Raw genomic sequence first — 17,832 nt, forward strand, 5'->3', positions numbered from 1 at the left:
TACTACATGGAGCTCCTGGACCAGCGCTGACAGCAGGTGCGGGACAGCTGGGGTCACTGTGGGAGGGAGTGTGCACGGGACGACGGGGGGACGCAGGTGGGAGGACAGCACTGTGTGCAGGAGGGAGGGAGGGTCCCAGATGGAGGAGGGACACGAGTACTACATGTAGCTCCTGGACCAGCGCCGACACCAGGTGCGGGACAGCTGGGGTCACTGTGGGAGGGAGTGTGCACGGGATTGGGGCGGGGGGGACGCAGGTGGGAGGACAGCACTGTGTGCAGGAGGGGGGGAGGGTCCCAGATGGAGGAGGGACACGAGTACTACATGGAGCTCCTGGACCAGCGCCGACACCAGGTGCGGGACAGCTGGGGTCACTGTGGGAGGGAGTGTGCACGGGACGATGGGGGGGACGCAGGTGGGAGGACTGCACTGTGTGCAGGAGGGGGGGAGGGTCCCAGATGGAGGAGGGACACGAGTACTACATGGAGCTCCTGGACCAGCGCCGACACCAGGTGCGGGACAGCTGGGGTCACTGTGGGAGGGAGGGTGCACGGGATGACGGGGGGACGCAGGTGTGAGGATGGCAGTGTGTGCAGGAGGGAGGGAGGTTCCCAGATGGAGGAGGGACACGAGTACTACATGGAGCTCCTGGACCAGCGCTGACACCAGGTGCGGGACAGCTGGGGTCACTGTGGGAGGGAGGGTGCACGGGACGACGGGGGGACGCAGGTGTGAGGATGGCAGTGTGTGCAGGACGGAGGGATGGAGGGAGTCCCAGATGGAGAAAGGAAGGGATGCAGGTGTGAGGACAGTGCCGGGTGCAGAGGGGCCCCAGGTTGTGCTGAAAGTGTGGACCTGGCCTGCTCCCTAGCATCCCCGCTCCGCCCCGCCCCCGCCCCCTGACCCAGCCTCCGAAACCCCCCGGCCCCCCACCCCCGGCTGCCCCACAGCGCCTCTGGGTTTCTGCTCGGAGAAGTGGGGCATCTGTGGCCATGTGCAGCGCCTGGTCCCCCAGGGCTTGTGACCAATTCCGGGGGGTTAGGGTCTCCCCACAACACAGCAGCAAGCCGGAGCTCAGAAAGCACAGCGTGGGCCCCCCAGCCTCTTCCACATCCGGGCTCCAGGTTCCAGTTGGCCTCCCTGTGGGGGGGTGGAGGGGGGGTCCCTGCAGCCCCTCCGGCCCCTGTGCCCCCTGGGGACACTCAGGTGGACCTGCACGCCCTTGGCTCAGTTACATTTCTTTTCTGTGGTTGTTTGTGATTTCGACATGTGCAAACTGTGCTTACTGTGTCCTCTGTGTCCCGCACCCCCCCCCCCCGCGTCCTCTGATCCCCGCCTGCACCTCTGCGCACACAGGAGGTCACCTCTTTGGGGGGCATCCACAAGTCATGGGGCACAGAAGCCATTCCAGAAAGAGGGGTGCACGTGTGGAGTTCCCACCCCACTCGTGCCCCTGGGCACGAGCTGTCCTCCACCCCGCTCCACGCCCCCGCCCACTCATCGCCTGCACCCCCTCACCTCCACCCCCACCCTGTCACCCCTACAACCCTCACCCTGTGACCCCCTTCACCTCCTGCCCCTCACCCTGCACGCCTTCAGCTCTGCCCCCCTCATCCCAGCACCCCTTCACCCCTGTCCTGTGCCCCACCCATCCCTTTGTCCCCAACCCCCACGGCACAGCCCCCTCCCATTGCCCTCACCCCGTGCTCTGTCATACCCACTCACCCTGTGCCCCATCATACTCACCCACTCACCCCTCACCCCTTGCCTCCCATTCCTCTCCATCATCCCTTCACTCCCGCCCCCACCCCTAGGCCCCTCCCATCATCCTCCCCCTGCGCCCCATCACCTCCACCCCTTCGCCCTATCACCCCCTCTCACCCCTTTGCCCTTGCCCCCCACCCTGTGGCCCCTTCCTCCCCTCACCCCATCACCCCTTTGTTCCTGTGCCCCCCTTCCCATCACCCCACCCCACACCCCTTCACCTTCACCCCAGCAGCCCTTGGCTCCTGCCTGCGCCCACCCACCCCTTCACCCCCACCTCCCCCCTGAAGGACCCCTCCTATCACCCACACCCTGCGCTCCATCTCCCCCACTCCTCACCCACGCACCTCACCCCGTCACCTTGTACCCTGCCATCACCACTCCTTACCTTGTCACCCCCCTGCTCCTGCCCCACACCTCTCATCCCATCACCTCTTCATCCTCACCCCATCCCCGCACCCCTTCACTCCTGCTCCTGCATCACCTCCATCCTTCACTCCCCACCCCCTCACCCCTACCCTTTCACCCCCAGCCCTCACCCTGTCACCTCCAGCCCTCGCCCCGTGACCTCTTCACTCTTGCCCCTCAACCCATTGCCCCACCCCATCACCCCACCCCTCACCGTATTACCCTGTCACCCTTTGCCCCCATCCCTCACCCCACCGCTGCATACCCCCACCCCTTACCCCATCACTCCACATCCCATTACCACTGCTGGTCACCCCGTCACCCCTTCACTTCACCTCTCACCCTGTCACCCCTTTGTCCCTTCAGTCCCTCCCTTCACCCTGTCACCCCACACCCCTCGTTCCCACCCCTGAAGCCCGCCACTCACCCATCATCCGTTTGCCCTGCCCCTCACCCCATCATCCCACACCCCTTGTGCCCCACCCCTCACCCCCAAGCCCACCTCTCACCCCTTCATTCCCCCAACCTGCACCCTTCACCCTCCTGCCCTCAGCCCCCTGTACGTTCACTGCCCCCCCAGCCCCTTCACCCCCACCCCTCATTCCATTGCTCTGTCCTACTTTGCCCCTGCCCCACCCTTCACCCCTCCCCTTCGCTTCTTTGCCCCCACCCTTCACCCCTTTGTCCCCATCCTGCACTCCCTTACCACTACCCTGAACCCCTTTACCCCCTCACCCCCACTGCTTGACCCTTCACCCCCACCCTGTCAGCCCACACCCCCTTTACCCCTGCCCCTAACCCCTTCGCTCCCTTTCCCACCACCCTCTGCCCCTTTCTCCCCTCACCACTTCACCCCTACCCTGCACCCCTTCACCCCCTCACCCCCACTGCTGGCCTCTTTACCCCCCCGCCCCTTCAACCCACCCTCCCACCTTGTCACCCCACGCCCCTTCCCCCCACCCCATACCCCTTTTCTCCCACCCACCCCTTTTTCCCCCTACCCACACCCCTTTTCCCCCACCCCGTACCCCTTCACACCACCCCGTACCCCTTCAACCCCACACGCCTCACCCTCAGTGCTCGCGCCTTCACCCCTGCCCTGTACGCGCACATGAGTGCATTGACATTGTGTGTGGAATGGCCACAGCAGGCTCAGATCACTGCAGGCGGGGTGGTGTGCAGCCCTGTGGTGGCAGAACCATCCACGTGCAGGGTGCAGATACGTGACAAGGGGCGATCACCCAGAGGGCCACGTGTGGGCCTCCTGTGTACCAGCCGCAGCTTTGTGGAGGCCTGCAGGCCCCCGCTCCTGTCCACACACCTGTCCTTCTGCTCCTGCAGTTCCAGAACAAGCCGATGGCCATCGACAATATCATCTGTGCGCTCTTCAAAAGGACGTTTGTGCCCCGATACCGGTAAGGGGTCACCTCGATGCCACACATCTTCCTGCGTGACCCAGGCCGTGGCTGAGCCTCCACGACTGTCTTCCCACGTGTGTCTCCCATGACCCAGGCCATGGCTGAGCCTCAGCGTGTGTCTTCCCGCATGTGTCTCCCGTGACCCAGGCCGTGGCTGAGAGTCCGCGAGTGTCTTCCCGCATGTGTCTCCCGTGACCCAGGCCGTGGCTGAGCCTCCGCGAGTGTCTTCCCGCATGTGTCTCCCGTGACCCAGGCCGTGGCTGAGAGTCCGCGAGTGTCTTCCCGCATGTGTCTCCCGTGACCAGGCCGTGGCTGAGCCTCCGCGAGTGTCTTCCCGCATGTGTCTCCCGTGACCCAGGCCGTGGCTGAGAGTCCGCGAGTGTCTTCCCGCATGTGTCTCCCGTGACCCAGGCCGTGGCTGAGCCTCCGCGAGTGTCTTCCTCATGTGTCTCCCGTGACCCAGGCCGTGGCTGAGCCTCCGCGAGTGTCTTCCCGCATGTGTCTCCCGTGACCCAGGCCGTGGCTGAGCCTCCGCGAGTGTCTTCCCGCATGTGTCTCCCGTGACCCAGGCCGTGGCTGAGCTTCCGCGAGTGTCTTCCCGCATGTGTCTCCCGTGACCCAGGCCGTGGCTGAGCCTCCGCGAGTGTCTTCCCGCATGTGTCTCCCGTGACCCAGGCCGTGGCTGAGCCTCCGCGAGTGTCTTCCCGCATGTGTCTCCCGTGACCCAGGCCGTGGCTGAGCCTCCGCGAGTGTCTTCCCGCATGTGTCTCCCGTGACCCAGGCCGTGGCTGAGCCTCCGTGTGTGTCTTCCCGCATGTGTCTCCCGTGACTCAGGCCGTGACTTGGCCTCACTCGGCATTGCGCTGACACGTGCACCCCGCATGCTGACGGCATTGCCTGGCTGTTGGGTGACGCTCTCGCTCTGCTTCAGTGACATCAGCTCGGACATCCGCGTGATCTGTATGGGGGAGCTCGGCTGCTGGATCAGGCTGTACCCAGACATGTTCCTGGACAACAACTACTTGAAGTACATCGGCTGGATGCTGTACGACAAGGTACGTGCGCCCGCTGCTCTGCCGCCTCCCCCGAGGAGCCCCCAGGTGCGTCGTGCTGTGCGGCTCGTTCGTGGAGCAAGCACGTGTCTCCCCGACGGTTTCTCCCCAGTCCTGCTTTGTGAAGGAGGCTTTCCACGAAGCAGCAGGTTTGTAGCTGTCCTCACCGTGGGGGACAGAGGGTTCGGGCTGTCCGCTGGAGAAATGGGGCCGTGGCCCTGCCTTCACGTCCGCCCTGTGGCAGAGGGGTGTGCATCTGCGTCCGTCGCTTAGAATATGGAGCAGGCAGGGTCAGCTGTCTGCAGCCCTAGCCTGCCCGCCCCGTCCACCCGTCCATCTGCTGCCAGCTCTCAAAGTGGGACGCGCATCCACGGTCCTGAGACTGCCTGACACGGAATCATAAGCACACGCCTGCTCTGGAGTAGTAGCTGTGAATCCTGCACGTTCACATCCCCAGCAGCGCAGACGTGTGCGGGGATGCCCGCGGCTGCCAACACCGTCACAGACGTAAACGAGTAAAAGTCAGTTCTTCCGAGGAGAGGCCTTTAGTGTTAGAACTCAACACGATGAAGCCCTAAGGATCGTTTGTGACGATCCCAAGGCTGTGTTATGTGTTTCTGGATTCGATGGCTTTGTTTTGTCCTCCTCCTCTGGACTCTGGAGCTGGGGCTCTTGCCTTGTGAGTGGAAGTGGGCAGGTGTGCGTGGGGGGAGGGGGAAGGGGCAGGTGTTCAGCGGGGGAGAGGGAAGCAGGCAGGTGTGCAGGGGGAAGGGGAAGCAGGCAGGTGTACAGGGGGAAGGGGCAGGTGTGCGTGGGGGGAGGTGGAAGGGGCAGGTGTGCAGCGGGGGAGGGGGAAGCAGGCAGGTGTGCAGGGGGAAGGGGCAGGTGTGCGTGGGGGGAGGGGGAAGGGGCAGGTGTGCAGCAGGGAAAGGGGAAGCAGGTAGGTGTGCAGGGGGAAGGGGCAGGTGTGTGTGGGGGAGGGGAAGTGGGCAGGTGTGCAGGGGGAAGGGGCAGGTGTGCGTGGGGGAGGGGGAAGTGGGCAGGTGTGCAGCGGGGAAGGGGGAAGCAGGCAGGTGTGCAGGAGGAAGGGGCAGGTGTGCAGGGGGGGAGGGGGAAGGGGGCAGGTGCGCAGACGGATCTCTGCATGGTGCCCGCACTGCTCTGTGTGCTTGTTGCCCACAAGGCCCCAAACGAGGCTCTGCGTGGCCTGTGGATTTTTACGACTTGGTGACTTACTGCGGTGTTAGGACGCAGGGCATGTTTGCCGTGGCGTGCTGCCGGGGAGCGGTGTGGATGGCAGGGCCGTGGTCGGTCATGCGTGGTGGCCAGTGTCGGGTTGTGAAGACGGGTTCTTCCTGCACAGAAGGGGAAGAGGATTGGAATGTCGAGCTGTTGCTTCGTCTGCTTTGCGTGGGCTTCCCTGGCGGGACACCAGCAGCGGGGGCTCGTCATCCGCACGCGTTTGTTGCCCTCGCTGCTGGGCTCTGACATCCCAGGTCAAGGCGCCCGCACACTCGGGGTGGGCAGAGCTTCATGGACGGCGTCTCCTCGCTGGGTCCTCACGTGGAGGAGGGGAGGAGCGGGCTCTCTGGGGTCTCCTTTACGAGGGCACCGATCCCATCACGGGGGCTCCACCCTTACCACTGGATCACCTCCCAGAGGTTCCGCCTCCACATACCATCCCCTTCAGGGATGGGGACTTAACATACGGACTCTGGGGGACACAGACCTCGGTCTGGAGTGGACTTCTCTGCTTTTCCATTATGGGGGGAGCGCGACGGGCTTGGTGCAGAAATGGCAAGTATACTGACTTTCCTGGGGCCTCGGGGGCTGCTTTGCCCTCAGCCAAGGGAACTCATGTGTGGAGGGAGGAGGCCAGTCAGGGCACCAGTTGTGGCCAGTGTGGGGCCTACAGGGGTCCCCCGAGGGCAGTGTTCCTGCAATGTGGGGTGTGTGGTGGCTGTGGAGATGCTCCTTGGTGCCTGCTGTGGAGCTGGGATGTGGAGGGTGGCTTCCCTCCTCGGTCCCGGCCCCACTGGGCTCTGCTCTGCTCGGGCCATGGTGATAGACCTCTGGGAGGGCATTCTGAGGCCCTTTATGGCCCCGGGAGTGGCTGTTGGACCATCCCCTGCAGGGACTGAGCCGAGTGCAGAGGACGTGGGCCCTCCCCACAGGGAGCCACCTGGTGCACCCCGGCATGCAGGTCGGCACCGAGCAGCTCACCCCACCTTGTGCCACGTGTGTGGCCCCGCACCTGTGTCTTGCATTGGGCTCCATGCTTTACCTGTGCTTCTTTCTTTCTGAAACAAACTCACGGACTCACTTGGTTTTCTACAGAGAAGGAAGTGGGGTGCAGAGAGGTTGTCTGCCTGCCCTACACTTCGGATTTGCTGGTCCAGGTGCATGTTTCGTTTCGTTTCCTTCTTTTTTTTTTTTTTTTTTCTTTTTTTCTTTTTTAAAGATTTCATTTATTTGAGAGAGAGCAAGGATGCACGAGTGGGCGGGGTGGGGGGGCAGACGGAGAAGCTCACTCCCCCCTGAGCAGGGAGACCAACGAAGGCCTCCATCCCAGGACCCTGAGATCATGACCTGAGCCAAAGGCAGATGCTTCACCAACTGAGCCCCCCAGGTGGCCCCTGGGTGGATTTTTCTGAATCAGGGTGCCTTTGTGTTCTCACTCACACAAAGCAGAGTACTAATGTCAGTGCTGGACGAGATCTCTCAAAAGGTAGAACATATTGCCAAGTCCATGGATGCAAATGGCATGTGTTCTCTGCTTAAAAGAAAAACCTTGTATGGGCGCCTGGCTGGGTCACTCAGTGGAACGTGGGACCATTGATCTTGGGGTCCTCAGTTGGAGCCCCATGTCGGGGATGGAGCCTTAGAAAAATAAAAAAATACAGTACAGATGCCCAGAGTTGTGCTCAAACAACACACGTTTCTTCCTCCCAGTCCTGGAGGCTGGGAGTCTGAGAACTAGGTGGGGCTGAGAGGCTGGGAGTCTGAGATCCAGGTGGGGCTGAGGCCGGGAGGCTGAGATCCAGGTGGGGCTGAGACCGGGAGTGTAAGATCCAGGCAGGGCTGAGGCTGGTTCGTCCTGAGGACTCCCTCCTTGGCATGTAGACCCCCTGTTCTCCTTGTGTCTTCACCTGGTCGTCTCTTTGTGTGTCTGTGTTCTCTTCCCCTTTTGTAAGGACACCAGTCCTATGGGATCAGGACCCACCCTTGTGACCTTATTTTACAACTTAATCCCCTCTTTAAAGACCCCACTTCCAAATACAGCCCCATCCTGAGGTCCTGGGGGCGAGGGTTTCAACATGGGACTTTGGGACGCAGAGTTCAGACCCCAGCAGGCATATTTCTGGACCGTGTGGGGGTTGCAAACCCACGTGTCCCACCTGGAATGTTTTAGGCTGAGAGCTGATCCGCATTGTCACCGAAAGAGGCATTTCTGACCGGGAGTCTGTGGTGGGGAGGCTGCCCTTCCACGGTAACCGGACCCCGTTTCTCTGTCCCGAAGGACGCAAGTGTGCGGATGAAATGCATCCTGGCACTGAAGGCGCTCTACGAGAAGAGAGAGTCGGCTATGAAGTTGGGCCTTTTCTTCTACAAGTTCAAGGTGAGTGAGATTTCGCGTCTCGGCCGCTACACCCTCTGTGGTTAGCTGCCCGGTTTCCCTGTCCCCGAAGCATCTCGGTGGATGTGTGGAGGTCGGGCTGTGTCCAGCAGTCGCTGCTGGCCTAGAGTGCTGGCCACGTCTCAGCCCGCTGCTCGGGGCTGCTGTCCTGCGACCATGAGCTGGAAGCTTCTCTGGGTGTCTGTGCCCGGGGCCGAGCTGCCCACGCTTCACGGCCCACTGGGTGACGTGGACCCCGGCAGCAGGGTGCTCGGTGTGTAGGGGTGAGGTGGGAGCATGTGCACACCCCTCAGCGGGCCAGTTGGGGTGCTGACCTCTAATTTATGGGTGTGGGAGCTGGAAAGGTCAGCACCCGCTGTCCTGACGCAGGAGCAGCTCATGCAGCTGGTTGTCTCCAGGGTCCCCTTGCAGAGGTTCAGAGCTGCTCGTGGACTATGGGTCAGTAGTAAGATTCACGGGACAACACGGGGGCTGAACTGGTACCCAGTTTGTTCCTGAGTTTGGGGGCCACGCTGTCTTCCAGGACACTGTAGCGAGACCCCACTGCCCATTGTGGAGGGCAGGCAGGGTCTTGGTAAGGATTCCCAACCATCGGTCAGGCAGGGACTCCAACCCGGGGCTCGGGGCTGGTTGGGAGCAGGGGTCAGGCCACGGAGGTGTCCAGTGAATGTGGAGGGCCAGCTTGCGTGGCGGGGGCCACCCCGTGGGTCATCTCATCCTTGGGGGTGTGGGGGCTGCTGCAGGCGGCCCTCCCATACCTTCCACCGTTTCTCAGACCCTTCCAGCTGGAAAGACCACACCGTCCAAGGCGCTGACCTGGGGGCAGCATATCCTGGACCCTGTCAGGGCGCGATTGTCCAGGTGGCAGAAGGTCCCAGTCCCGGTTCCGTGAGCCCCATGAGATGATGAGCGGCAGCGTTTGGGGATGGGGTCCCACATCCGGCAGCTCTGGGGACGACTGTGTGCCTTGCCCTGTGGTCCTGACTTCCACGTGGCAATTCCCAGTGTCTCTGGGAAAAGTGAAGTCCACACGTAGAGAGGAGCGAGGGGAGGTTGAAAGCCCAGCGGCAGACGCCCCGGTGCCCACGGGGGGATGGAGGGCATCCTGGGGGTGGTGGTGGTGAATCCCCACGGAGGAGGCTGGTGTGGTGGTGATCCCGTGCACCAGCCAGCCGGGAACCATGGCCCCTTTATGGGGATAGAGGTGCTGCAGAGTCGTCCACTGTGCATTGTGGGGAAGAAGTGCTAGGTGGGCTTGTTGCCCTGACGGGCACACGTGCGTGGAGCTCACACCCCCAGGCCGGGCAGAGATGTGGACGGTCGTCTTCCGGGCGACTGTGCTTGGCCAGCAGGGCTGACAGAGGCGGCCACATGGCGCATCCCCAAAGCCCCTGGGCTTCTGCCTCCAATTTCTGGGCCGTGCAGTTTCCTCTCACGGCCGGTCCGCAGCTGCGGTGACCCCTGGAGACAGTCGGAAAGACAGGGGACACCTGGGTGTCAGCAGCTGTGGGGGTGGGGGTGCCGGTGTCTGAGGGCAGCGAGGATGCAGCCGGATGCCCCGCGGTGCACGGGATGCCCACACGAGGGGACGACGCAGCCCCACGTCCTCGGTGCTGCCACGGGGAGAGAACACCTGCCCCCCCCCCCCCCCCAGCCTTGTGTCTGATCAGTGTCAGGCTGCGTGTCGGCTGGTGACCTGGGGTGTCCGGGTGCCTCCGACAGGGCAGTCCATCCTGTGCGGCAGTGGGGCGCGGTGCCCGGTGTCGCGCAGACGGTGTGGAACAAAGCCTGTTTGACTCGTGATCTTCGTTCCGTAGAAACGAATCCTGTCGATGACGCAGGATAGGCAGCCGGAAATCACGTCTGAGTGTATGCAGCTCCTGAGGCTCATATCCGAGTAAGTAGCCGCGCCCGCGCTGCATGCTCCCGGACCGGAGGTGGCCGCGTCCACGCTGCCTGCTCCCTGGCTGCAGGTGGCCGCGCCGGTGCCGCACTCCGGGCTGGCGGTGGCTGCGCCCGCTCTGCGCGCTCACTCTTTGGAAGTGGCTGTGTCTGAGCTGCGTGCTCCCTGCTTAGAGGTGGCCGCGCCCGCGCCACTTGCTACCGGCTTGGATGTGGCCGCGCCCGCACCGCGCCCTCGCGGCTTGGGCATGGCCGCGCCCGTGCTTCATGCTCCACGGCTGAAGGTGGCCTCGTCCATGCCGCGCGCTCCCGGGCTGGAGGTGGCTGCCCCTGTTCTGCGCGCTCGCTGCTTGGACGTGGCCGCGCCCATGCTTCGTGCTCCCCGGCTGGAGGTGGCCGTGCCCGTGCCGTGCGCTCCCATGCTGGAGGGGGCTGCCCCTGTTCCGCGCGCTCCCGGGTGGCTGGAGGTGGCCGCGCCTGCTCCGCACGCTCGCTGCTTGGAGGTGGCCGTGCCCGTGCCGTGCGCTCCCAGGCTGGAGGGGGCTGCCCCTGTTCCGCACGCTCTGGGGCGGCTGGAGGTGGCGGCGCCTGCTCCACGCGCTTGCTGCTTGGAGGTGGCTGTGTCCATGCTGTAGGGTCACTGGCTTGTGGGGGCAGCGGGCCATGTGTGCGGAGCGTGCAGGCACTGTGCGTGCCGGATGCGGACTGGGGCGGGGTGTGCGACCACGTGGGTGGAGTCACGTGTTTGGCTAAGTGACGAACCCATGCGTCTGCTCTCGTGCTCCGGTGTGTGTGTGCTTCTGCTCCGTTTGAGAACTCTGTCACCAGCGTCCTTGCTCACGATCCGCAGTGAGGGTTGATGGGTCACCTGAGACATCTGGCCAGGCGTAGCTGGCGCTCACGGGTTTGGGGCTTCTCTCTGGGGGTCCTGGCCTCTCCCGTCCGCTGCCGATCTTGGGTCAGGAGCCCCGAAGGGGCCAAGGGGCTGGTGTCAGGAGGCTGCGACGATTGGCCGGGCCCGCAGAACATTCTGGAAGCTCCTAGGTCCCCACAGCACTTACGCTGGGATGAGGGGTTCTTGTTCCCCTGGACGTCTCCCACCCACAGGATGCAGCCGCCTTGCTCAGTGGGTCAGGTGTCAGACGTTGCTGTGAGGCATCTCTGGAACAGGGGACACAGGCCTGGCTCCCATGTAGACGCCAGGGCTGGTGCGGTGAGGACATCTTGTACCCCGAAGGCTGGGTTCCCGCCCGTGGTGCCATCTCTCTGGGCCCGTGCTGAGGACAGAGCGGGTCTGGGCGGGCGTCGGACTCCCCAGACGGGCAGTGTCACAGCTGGGGCCCGGGCGCCAGGCTTTCTACGTGCTGCGCCGTGGCCCCACAGGTGGCCGGCACTGCCAGCTCCTGGCCGGACGCCCACACCCAGAGCAGCACGCAGGTGATAAGTCGGTGTGTTATAAAGGGAGCCATGCAGACAGAGCAGAGTGCACACAGGCACTGCGAGCCAGGCTGGGCACCGGGTGCGGGAACGCGCGTCTGCAGGGGCCTTGGTGTCCACCACTGTCCCGACCACAGTGCAGGCTGCGCTCAGGGCCACGAGCCCACTGACAGTGACCCAGAGAAGCTCTTACCCTGCGGCTCCTGACGCATGTGCACAAGCCACCTGAGCAGGGATGTGAGGTCCCCACGGGGCCCCTAGGCCGCATCCCCCAGTGGACCCTGCGATGCACCTGGAGTTGCTGGCAGGACGGCTTGTGCTCGGCCACGAAGCCAGAAAGTGCTGGAAGAACCGGCCGGGGGATTTGGGTCCCGGGCAGCAGGGTTGCTGTGGATGGGGCGCCACGACCACGGGCTGTCTCACATCCGCGTGCAGTCTCTACTGTGCTCAGACCGCATCCTGAGGCGGCTTCACTCTGTCTCGTGTGCCCGGGCTCTGAGTGGCCCCGTCTGAGGTCTCTGTCCTGCAGATGCCGTGTCCTCCAGGGGCGCTGCGGGCCTGGCCGTGGGAGCCGCTCCAGCCCAGGGTCGTGGCCTCTGCCTACTGCCCCATGGAGGCTGGGCTCCCAGAGTGGTTGCACGTCCCGTTGACTGGTGTTCCCATGGCCACTGTGTCCATCGGGGTCCTTCGGAGAGACGGACCCAGCAGGAGGTGTGTGGACATGTGTATCTAGAAGGAGGCTCGTCATGGGGTCACAGAGGTGGGGGCGGCCCAGGACGTGTGTCTGCGAGCTGGGGAGGGGAGCCCATGGTGAGGCTCATGGGCAGCCAAGCGGACGGGGCCTGGACCATGGCAGGTGGTCCTGGGGCACGCGGAGCTGGTCTTTGACTTAAGCTGTGCGACGCGTGTGGCTGCCTCCCGTGGCTGAGGGTCTGTGATGGGCCGGCGTCGGTGGCTGCTCATTTTTGTAAGGAAGTGACAACAGTTAGAGCCTTGTGTCAACCTGACTGCTCACGGCAGACGGGGGCGGGGGGGCAGCTTCCACGCGATTCCAGAAAGTCTGTGAGGAGTCCCCTGCGTAGATTCGCACGTGGGTGAAGCAGATTGTCCTCCCCAGCGTGGTGGGCCATATCTAATCAGTCGAAGGCCTGCATAACACCAAGGGGAGGAAGTCTGTGTTTGCCGGGCCTGACTCCCAGTGGGGACACCCATCTTCTGGCACCCTTGGCCATCCTGCTCCCAGGCCTTCCGGCTCCACCTCTCCCAGCACCTCGTGGGCCTTGTGGAGGAAAGCGCCAGGTCCTGCGGCCACACCTTGGCCTGACTTCCTGGGGGGCTCCCGCTGGCTGGGCTCGGTCCGAGCAGGAGCCTGTGTGCCTCACATTGGGCAGAACCTGTGGCTTTGAGGCTTGAGGTTTGGATGGGGCTGACGTGGACCCGCTGATATGCTCCTTGCTGCGTGCAGCGCCCGAGGGTGAGTGCAGGTGTCCCACTCACTTGTCTGGGGCCTCCCCACGTCCTTGGGGGTCTCCCACCTTCCTTCGAAGCCCAGGCAGTGACGCACGTAGGCCGCCTGCCCTGGTTTCTGCCAGTTTTGCAGACGCCCATGTGGTGTGTCGGCCAATCGCTGCACTGTGGAGTGCTGGGCGCAGTGGGTTCAGGGGGTTCAGTGGATGTGTTTGGACAAAGGGTCATGCTGGCGATGTCCCCCCACGTGCTATCAGCGGTGTCCCCCTCCCACATCCCCTGACTGCTCCTACCATGGCTGCTTGTGGACATCTGCTGCCCCCTTCATGTGTGCCCCTTCGTGGACAGCTGCTTGGAGTCAGGAGCACTGCTCTGGGGGTGGAGGAGGGTCGGGCAGGGTTGGGCTGACAGGTGTCCCAGGTGCACACACAGGAGAGGACGGAGTGCTTTTCCCCTAATTTGGGGCTCACGGGCAGCTAGAGGCGAAGGAACCAACCCTATCCCTGGAGGCCCTGTGGGGGACAGGGCTTCCTGGGGTCCTGCTCATGTGACCTCGGCTCATGTGGCCTTTTCTCATGTGGCCTCGGCTCACATCCTGGGACATGGACTGCCCTGGGTGAGCTCAGATTGATTGGAATTCCGGGGGTGGGGGCACGTCTAGGGGAAGCTGAGGTTGGGGCCATTGGCCCAATAAAGAATCTCTGTTTGCTCTCGTGGACAGGTGTGAGCGTGGCAAAGCCATGTGTGCACAGCTCCGTGTGGCAATGCCCTATGTGCACAGCTCTGTGTGGGAAAGCTGTGTGTGGACAGTTCCATGTGGCAAAGCCGTGTGTGCACGGGCCCTGAGCTCACGAGTGTCTCCCCACAGGCACTATGTGGGCGTGTTCTCCACCATGGAGTATGTCTTCCTGTTCCAGTTTGTGTACGCGGCCTACAGGCCCATGGCGACAGCCGCGGGCGAACTCATTTGTAAGAGGTAAGGCGGGTGCCTGGCCACCCTGGGGCCCCTGATGGTGTCTGCGGGGCTGTGATGTCACTGTGATGTTGGAGGTGGGGTCCCCCATCGCGTGTCCCACGTCCCACCAGCTGCAGACTTGCACATGGAGGGTGGGGGGCAGGAGGAGGCCCCCGGACCCCAGAGAACAGCAGGGCCAATGACCAGGGGGTTGTATAGGACGGCAGGTGTTGGGCCCCAAGGGACAGAACGGGATGGACGTGAGCACCACGTGGAAGGACACGCTGAACCAGAGTCTGGTACGTGTGGGACTGGTTGCAGACTGACTTGATCTGTGTTGCAGGCATGTCCACAGGGGGATTGGTTTGATGACGTGCTGGTGGCCCCGGGCCCCTGAGGTCCCCTGAGATCCCCTGAGTCCCCTGAAGCCTCCTCAGGTCCTCTGAGGCCCACTGAGTGACCCAGAGGCCCTCCTGAGGTCCCCTGAAGACCCTTGAGGTCCCCTGAAGCCCCCTGAGGGTCCCTGATACCTTCTGAGGCCCCCTGAGGTCCCTTGAGGCCCCCTGAAGCCCCCCGAGGGTCCCTGATACCTTCTGAGTCCCCCTGAGGTCCCTTGAGGCCCCCTGAAGCCCCTTGAGGGTCTCTGAGATCTCCTGAGGCCCCTCGAGGTTTCCTGAAGTCTCCTGAGGGTCCCTGATACCTCCTGAGGCCCCCTAAGGTCCCCTGAGGCCCCCTGAAGCCCCCTGAGGGTCTCTGAGACCTCCTGAGGTCCCCTGAGGGTCCCTGAGGCCCCTGAGATCTCCTGAAGTCCCCTGAAGCCCCCTGAGGGCCCCATAAGACTCCCTGAGTGTCCCTGAGTCCCCCTGAGGAGCCCTGAGGGTCCCTGAGGCCCCCTAAAGCCCCCTGCTCCTGAGGTTCCCTGAGGGCCCCTCCTGGGCCATCTGGCTGTCTTGCCCTCACTAACAGGTCTGCGTTGAGGTAAAGGTCCCCATGTTCTGGTTCTCTGGGGGTTTGAGGTGCAGCGACTGGGGGCAGTCTGGTCGTTCGTTCCCTCCCCAGTGCAGGCCTGAGCTGACAGCTCCGACAGACAGAAGTCGGTTCTAGAACTTTGCCCCGTGGTCCATGTCCTACCCCCACAGCTTCCTGCTATTCCCACTCCCCAGGTCGCTGTGTGGCATGTGCGTGCGGGGGTGTGTGCTAGAGCGTGGGTTGGCCTGGCCCCGCAGGACCTGGGGGCCCAGTCAGGTGCATGGGGACCCCCCTCCAGGCCGGCGTTGGGGTCACTCTCTCTGATCTCCATAGGCTCCTGGCCCCTCCACCCCACGAAGGTTTCTTTGGTCAAGAGCCCCCTGACGAGTTTGATAGAAATCTCCAGAACATGAAGACGCTCATTGACTTCTACCTGCAGGGCGAGGTGAGGGCGTGGCCACGTGCGGTCTGGAGACAGGATGTCTGAGCCACGTGAGGGACCCGGACTCGTGTCCGTGCCCTGCACCCCGTGTTCCATGCCGTGTCCTGTGTCCCACGCCACACGTCCGTGTTGGGCTGGAAAGGGGCTTGTTGGTTCCTGTGTGAACGACACTTGCTGTGGGCACGTGGGAGTCACGTTTCTGGGTTGGTGTCCTCATGTGCCTTCTTGTGTCCACAGATGGGAGGGTTGGGAAGGGGGCCATCCCTGCCCATGTCATCACGTGACCTCCTTGCCCCATGTCGTCATCTCTGTGTCCTCCCTGCCCCATGGCATCACATGACCTTCCTGCCCATGTCATCGTCACGTGACCTCCCTGCCCCGCGTCATCACGTGACCTCCTTGACGCATGTCATCATCCCTGTATCCTCCCTGCCCTGCATTGTCATTACATGTCCTCCCTGCCCTGTGTCATCATCCCTGTGTCCTCCCTGCTCCTTGTCTTTGATTCTGTATCCTCCCTGCCCTGTGTCGTCATCGCGTGACCTCCCTGCCCCATGTCATCATCCCTGTGTCCTCCCTGCCCCATGTCATTACATGACCTTCCTGCCCCGTGTCGTCATCCCTGTGTCCTCCCTGCCCCATGGAGCCATCCCTGTATCCTCCCTGCTCCTTGTCAGTGATTCTGTGTCCTCCCTGCCCCGTGTCGTCATCCCTGTATCGTCCCTGCTCCTTGTCATTGATTCTGTGTCCTCCCTGCCCCGTGTCATCATCATGTGTCTTCCCTGCCTCGTGTTGTCATCGTGTGACCTCTCTGCCCCTTGTCATCATGTGTCCTCCTTTCACATTCTCACAACCTCACACGTCTGGCACGTCCCTATCAGTTCCACAGACATGTCCCGTACCTGGTGGACGGCCTGTGGGAGGCAGCACCCGCCCTGGTCCGGAACTGGGAGTGTATGACGGCCCTGCTGCTGGAGCCACGTGGCGGGCGCCAAGGTGAGCTTGGCCAGAAGCCTGCTCTGAGTCGTGGGCCAGGGCCGTGATCCTGCTGGCCTCCCTGCCGTCCCCGCCAGGCCCACCATCCCCCACCCGATGTGCTGCTGTCCCCCCTACCCTGTGTCCTGCCGTCCCCCCGTGTTCTGCCGTCCTCCCCATATCCTGCTGTCTTCCGTGTCCTGCCATCTCCCCGTGTTCTGCCGTCCTCCCCATATCCTGCTGTCTTCCGTGTCCTGCCGTCCCCCCGTGTTCTGCTGTCCTCTCATGTCCTGCTGTCTTCCGTGTCCTGCCGTCCCCCCGTGTTCTGCCGTCCTCCCCATATCCTGCTGTCTTCCGTGTCCTGCCATCTCCCCGTGTTCTGCCGTCCTCCCCATATCCTGCTGTCTTCCGTGTCCTGCCGTCCCCCCGTGTTCTGCTGTCCTCTCATGTCCTGCTGTCTTCCGTGTCCTGCCATCTCCCCGTGTTCTGCTGTCCTCTCCATATCCTGCTGTCTTCCGTGTCCTGCCGTCCCCCCGTGTCCTGCCGTCCCCCCGTGTTCTGCTGTCCTATCCATATCCTGCTGTCTTCCGTGTCCTGCCGTCCCCCCGTGTCCTGCCGTCCTCCCCATATCCTGCTGTCTTCCGTGTCCTGCCATCTCCCCGTGTTCTGCTGTCCTCTCATGTCCTGCCATCCCCATTCTTCCTCATGTCCCGCCATACCCCATGCCCTACTGTCCCCATCCCCCATGTCCCACTGTCCTTGTGTCCTCTTGTCCCCATGTCCCGTGTCCCACTGTTCCTGTATCCTGCTGTCCCGTGTCCCACTGCCCCTATCCCCCATGTCCCACTGTCCCCATCCTCCATGTCCCACCACCCCCGTGTCCCGCTGTCCCTATCCCATGTCCCAGTGTCCCCATTCCCCTTGTCCCACTGTCCCTGTCCTGTGTCCTACTGTCCTTGTGTCCTGTTCTGTATCTCACTGTCCCCATCCCCCATGTCCCATTGTCCCTGTGTCCTGCTGTCCTGTGTCCCACTGTCCCTATCCCCCATGTCCCACTGTCCCCATCCTCTGTGTCCCACTGCCCCTGTGTGCTGCTGTCCCCGTGTCCTCCTGTCCCCCACCTCGTGTCCCACTGTGCCTGTCCTCTCTGTGTCCTGCCATCCCCCTTCTTCCCCTGTCCTGTCATCTCTGCTGCCCCCCACCGTGCTGCCAAGCGTCTAATCGTGCTGTCCGTGACCCCAGTTGGCAGCATGTGGCAAAAGCAGGCCTGTCAACGCCTCCTGTGATGTGTTTGCTCCTCGAGTGGTTGGTTGTGGGGAGGGGCATGTGGCATGCTTTCCTGGGGTGAGAGGTCCTCAGGTCTTCAGGGTGCACTTCACAGGTCTCTAATTGAGGGTCCACAGGAC

General features: G+C 63.2%; 1 protein-coding gene across 2 annotated transcripts in view; it reads left to right on the forward strand.

Moving 5' to 3' along the window:
• LOC113240795 (cohesin subunit SA-2-like) overlaps positions 1-17,832 on the forward strand; it is a 69,361-nt gene that overhangs the window by 32,374 nt on the left and 19,155 nt on the right. For both annotated transcript variants that reach the window (XM_057307949.1, XM_057307931.1), the window contains exons 9-15: positions 3,514-3,587; positions 4,522-4,645; positions 8,163-8,261; positions 10,097-10,176; positions 13,954-14,061; positions 15,343-15,454; positions 16,333-16,447. In XM_057307949.1, coding sequence (XP_057163932.1) covers positions 3,514-3,587; positions 4,522-4,645; positions 8,163-8,261; positions 10,097-10,176; positions 13,954-14,061; positions 15,343-15,454; positions 16,333-16,447 — 712 coding nt within the window. The remainder of the gene's footprint in view (positions 1-3,513; positions 3,588-4,521; positions 4,646-8,162; positions 8,262-10,096; positions 10,177-13,953; positions 14,062-15,342; positions 15,455-16,332; positions 16,448-17,832) is intronic.

Source organism: Ursus arctos, chromosome X (assembly GCF_023065955.2).
Source record: "Ursus arctos isolate Adak ecotype North America chromosome X, UrsArc2.0, whole genome shotgun sequence".
Taxonomy (NCBI): domain Eukaryota; kingdom Metazoa; phylum Chordata; class Mammalia; order Carnivora; family Ursidae; genus Ursus; species Ursus arctos.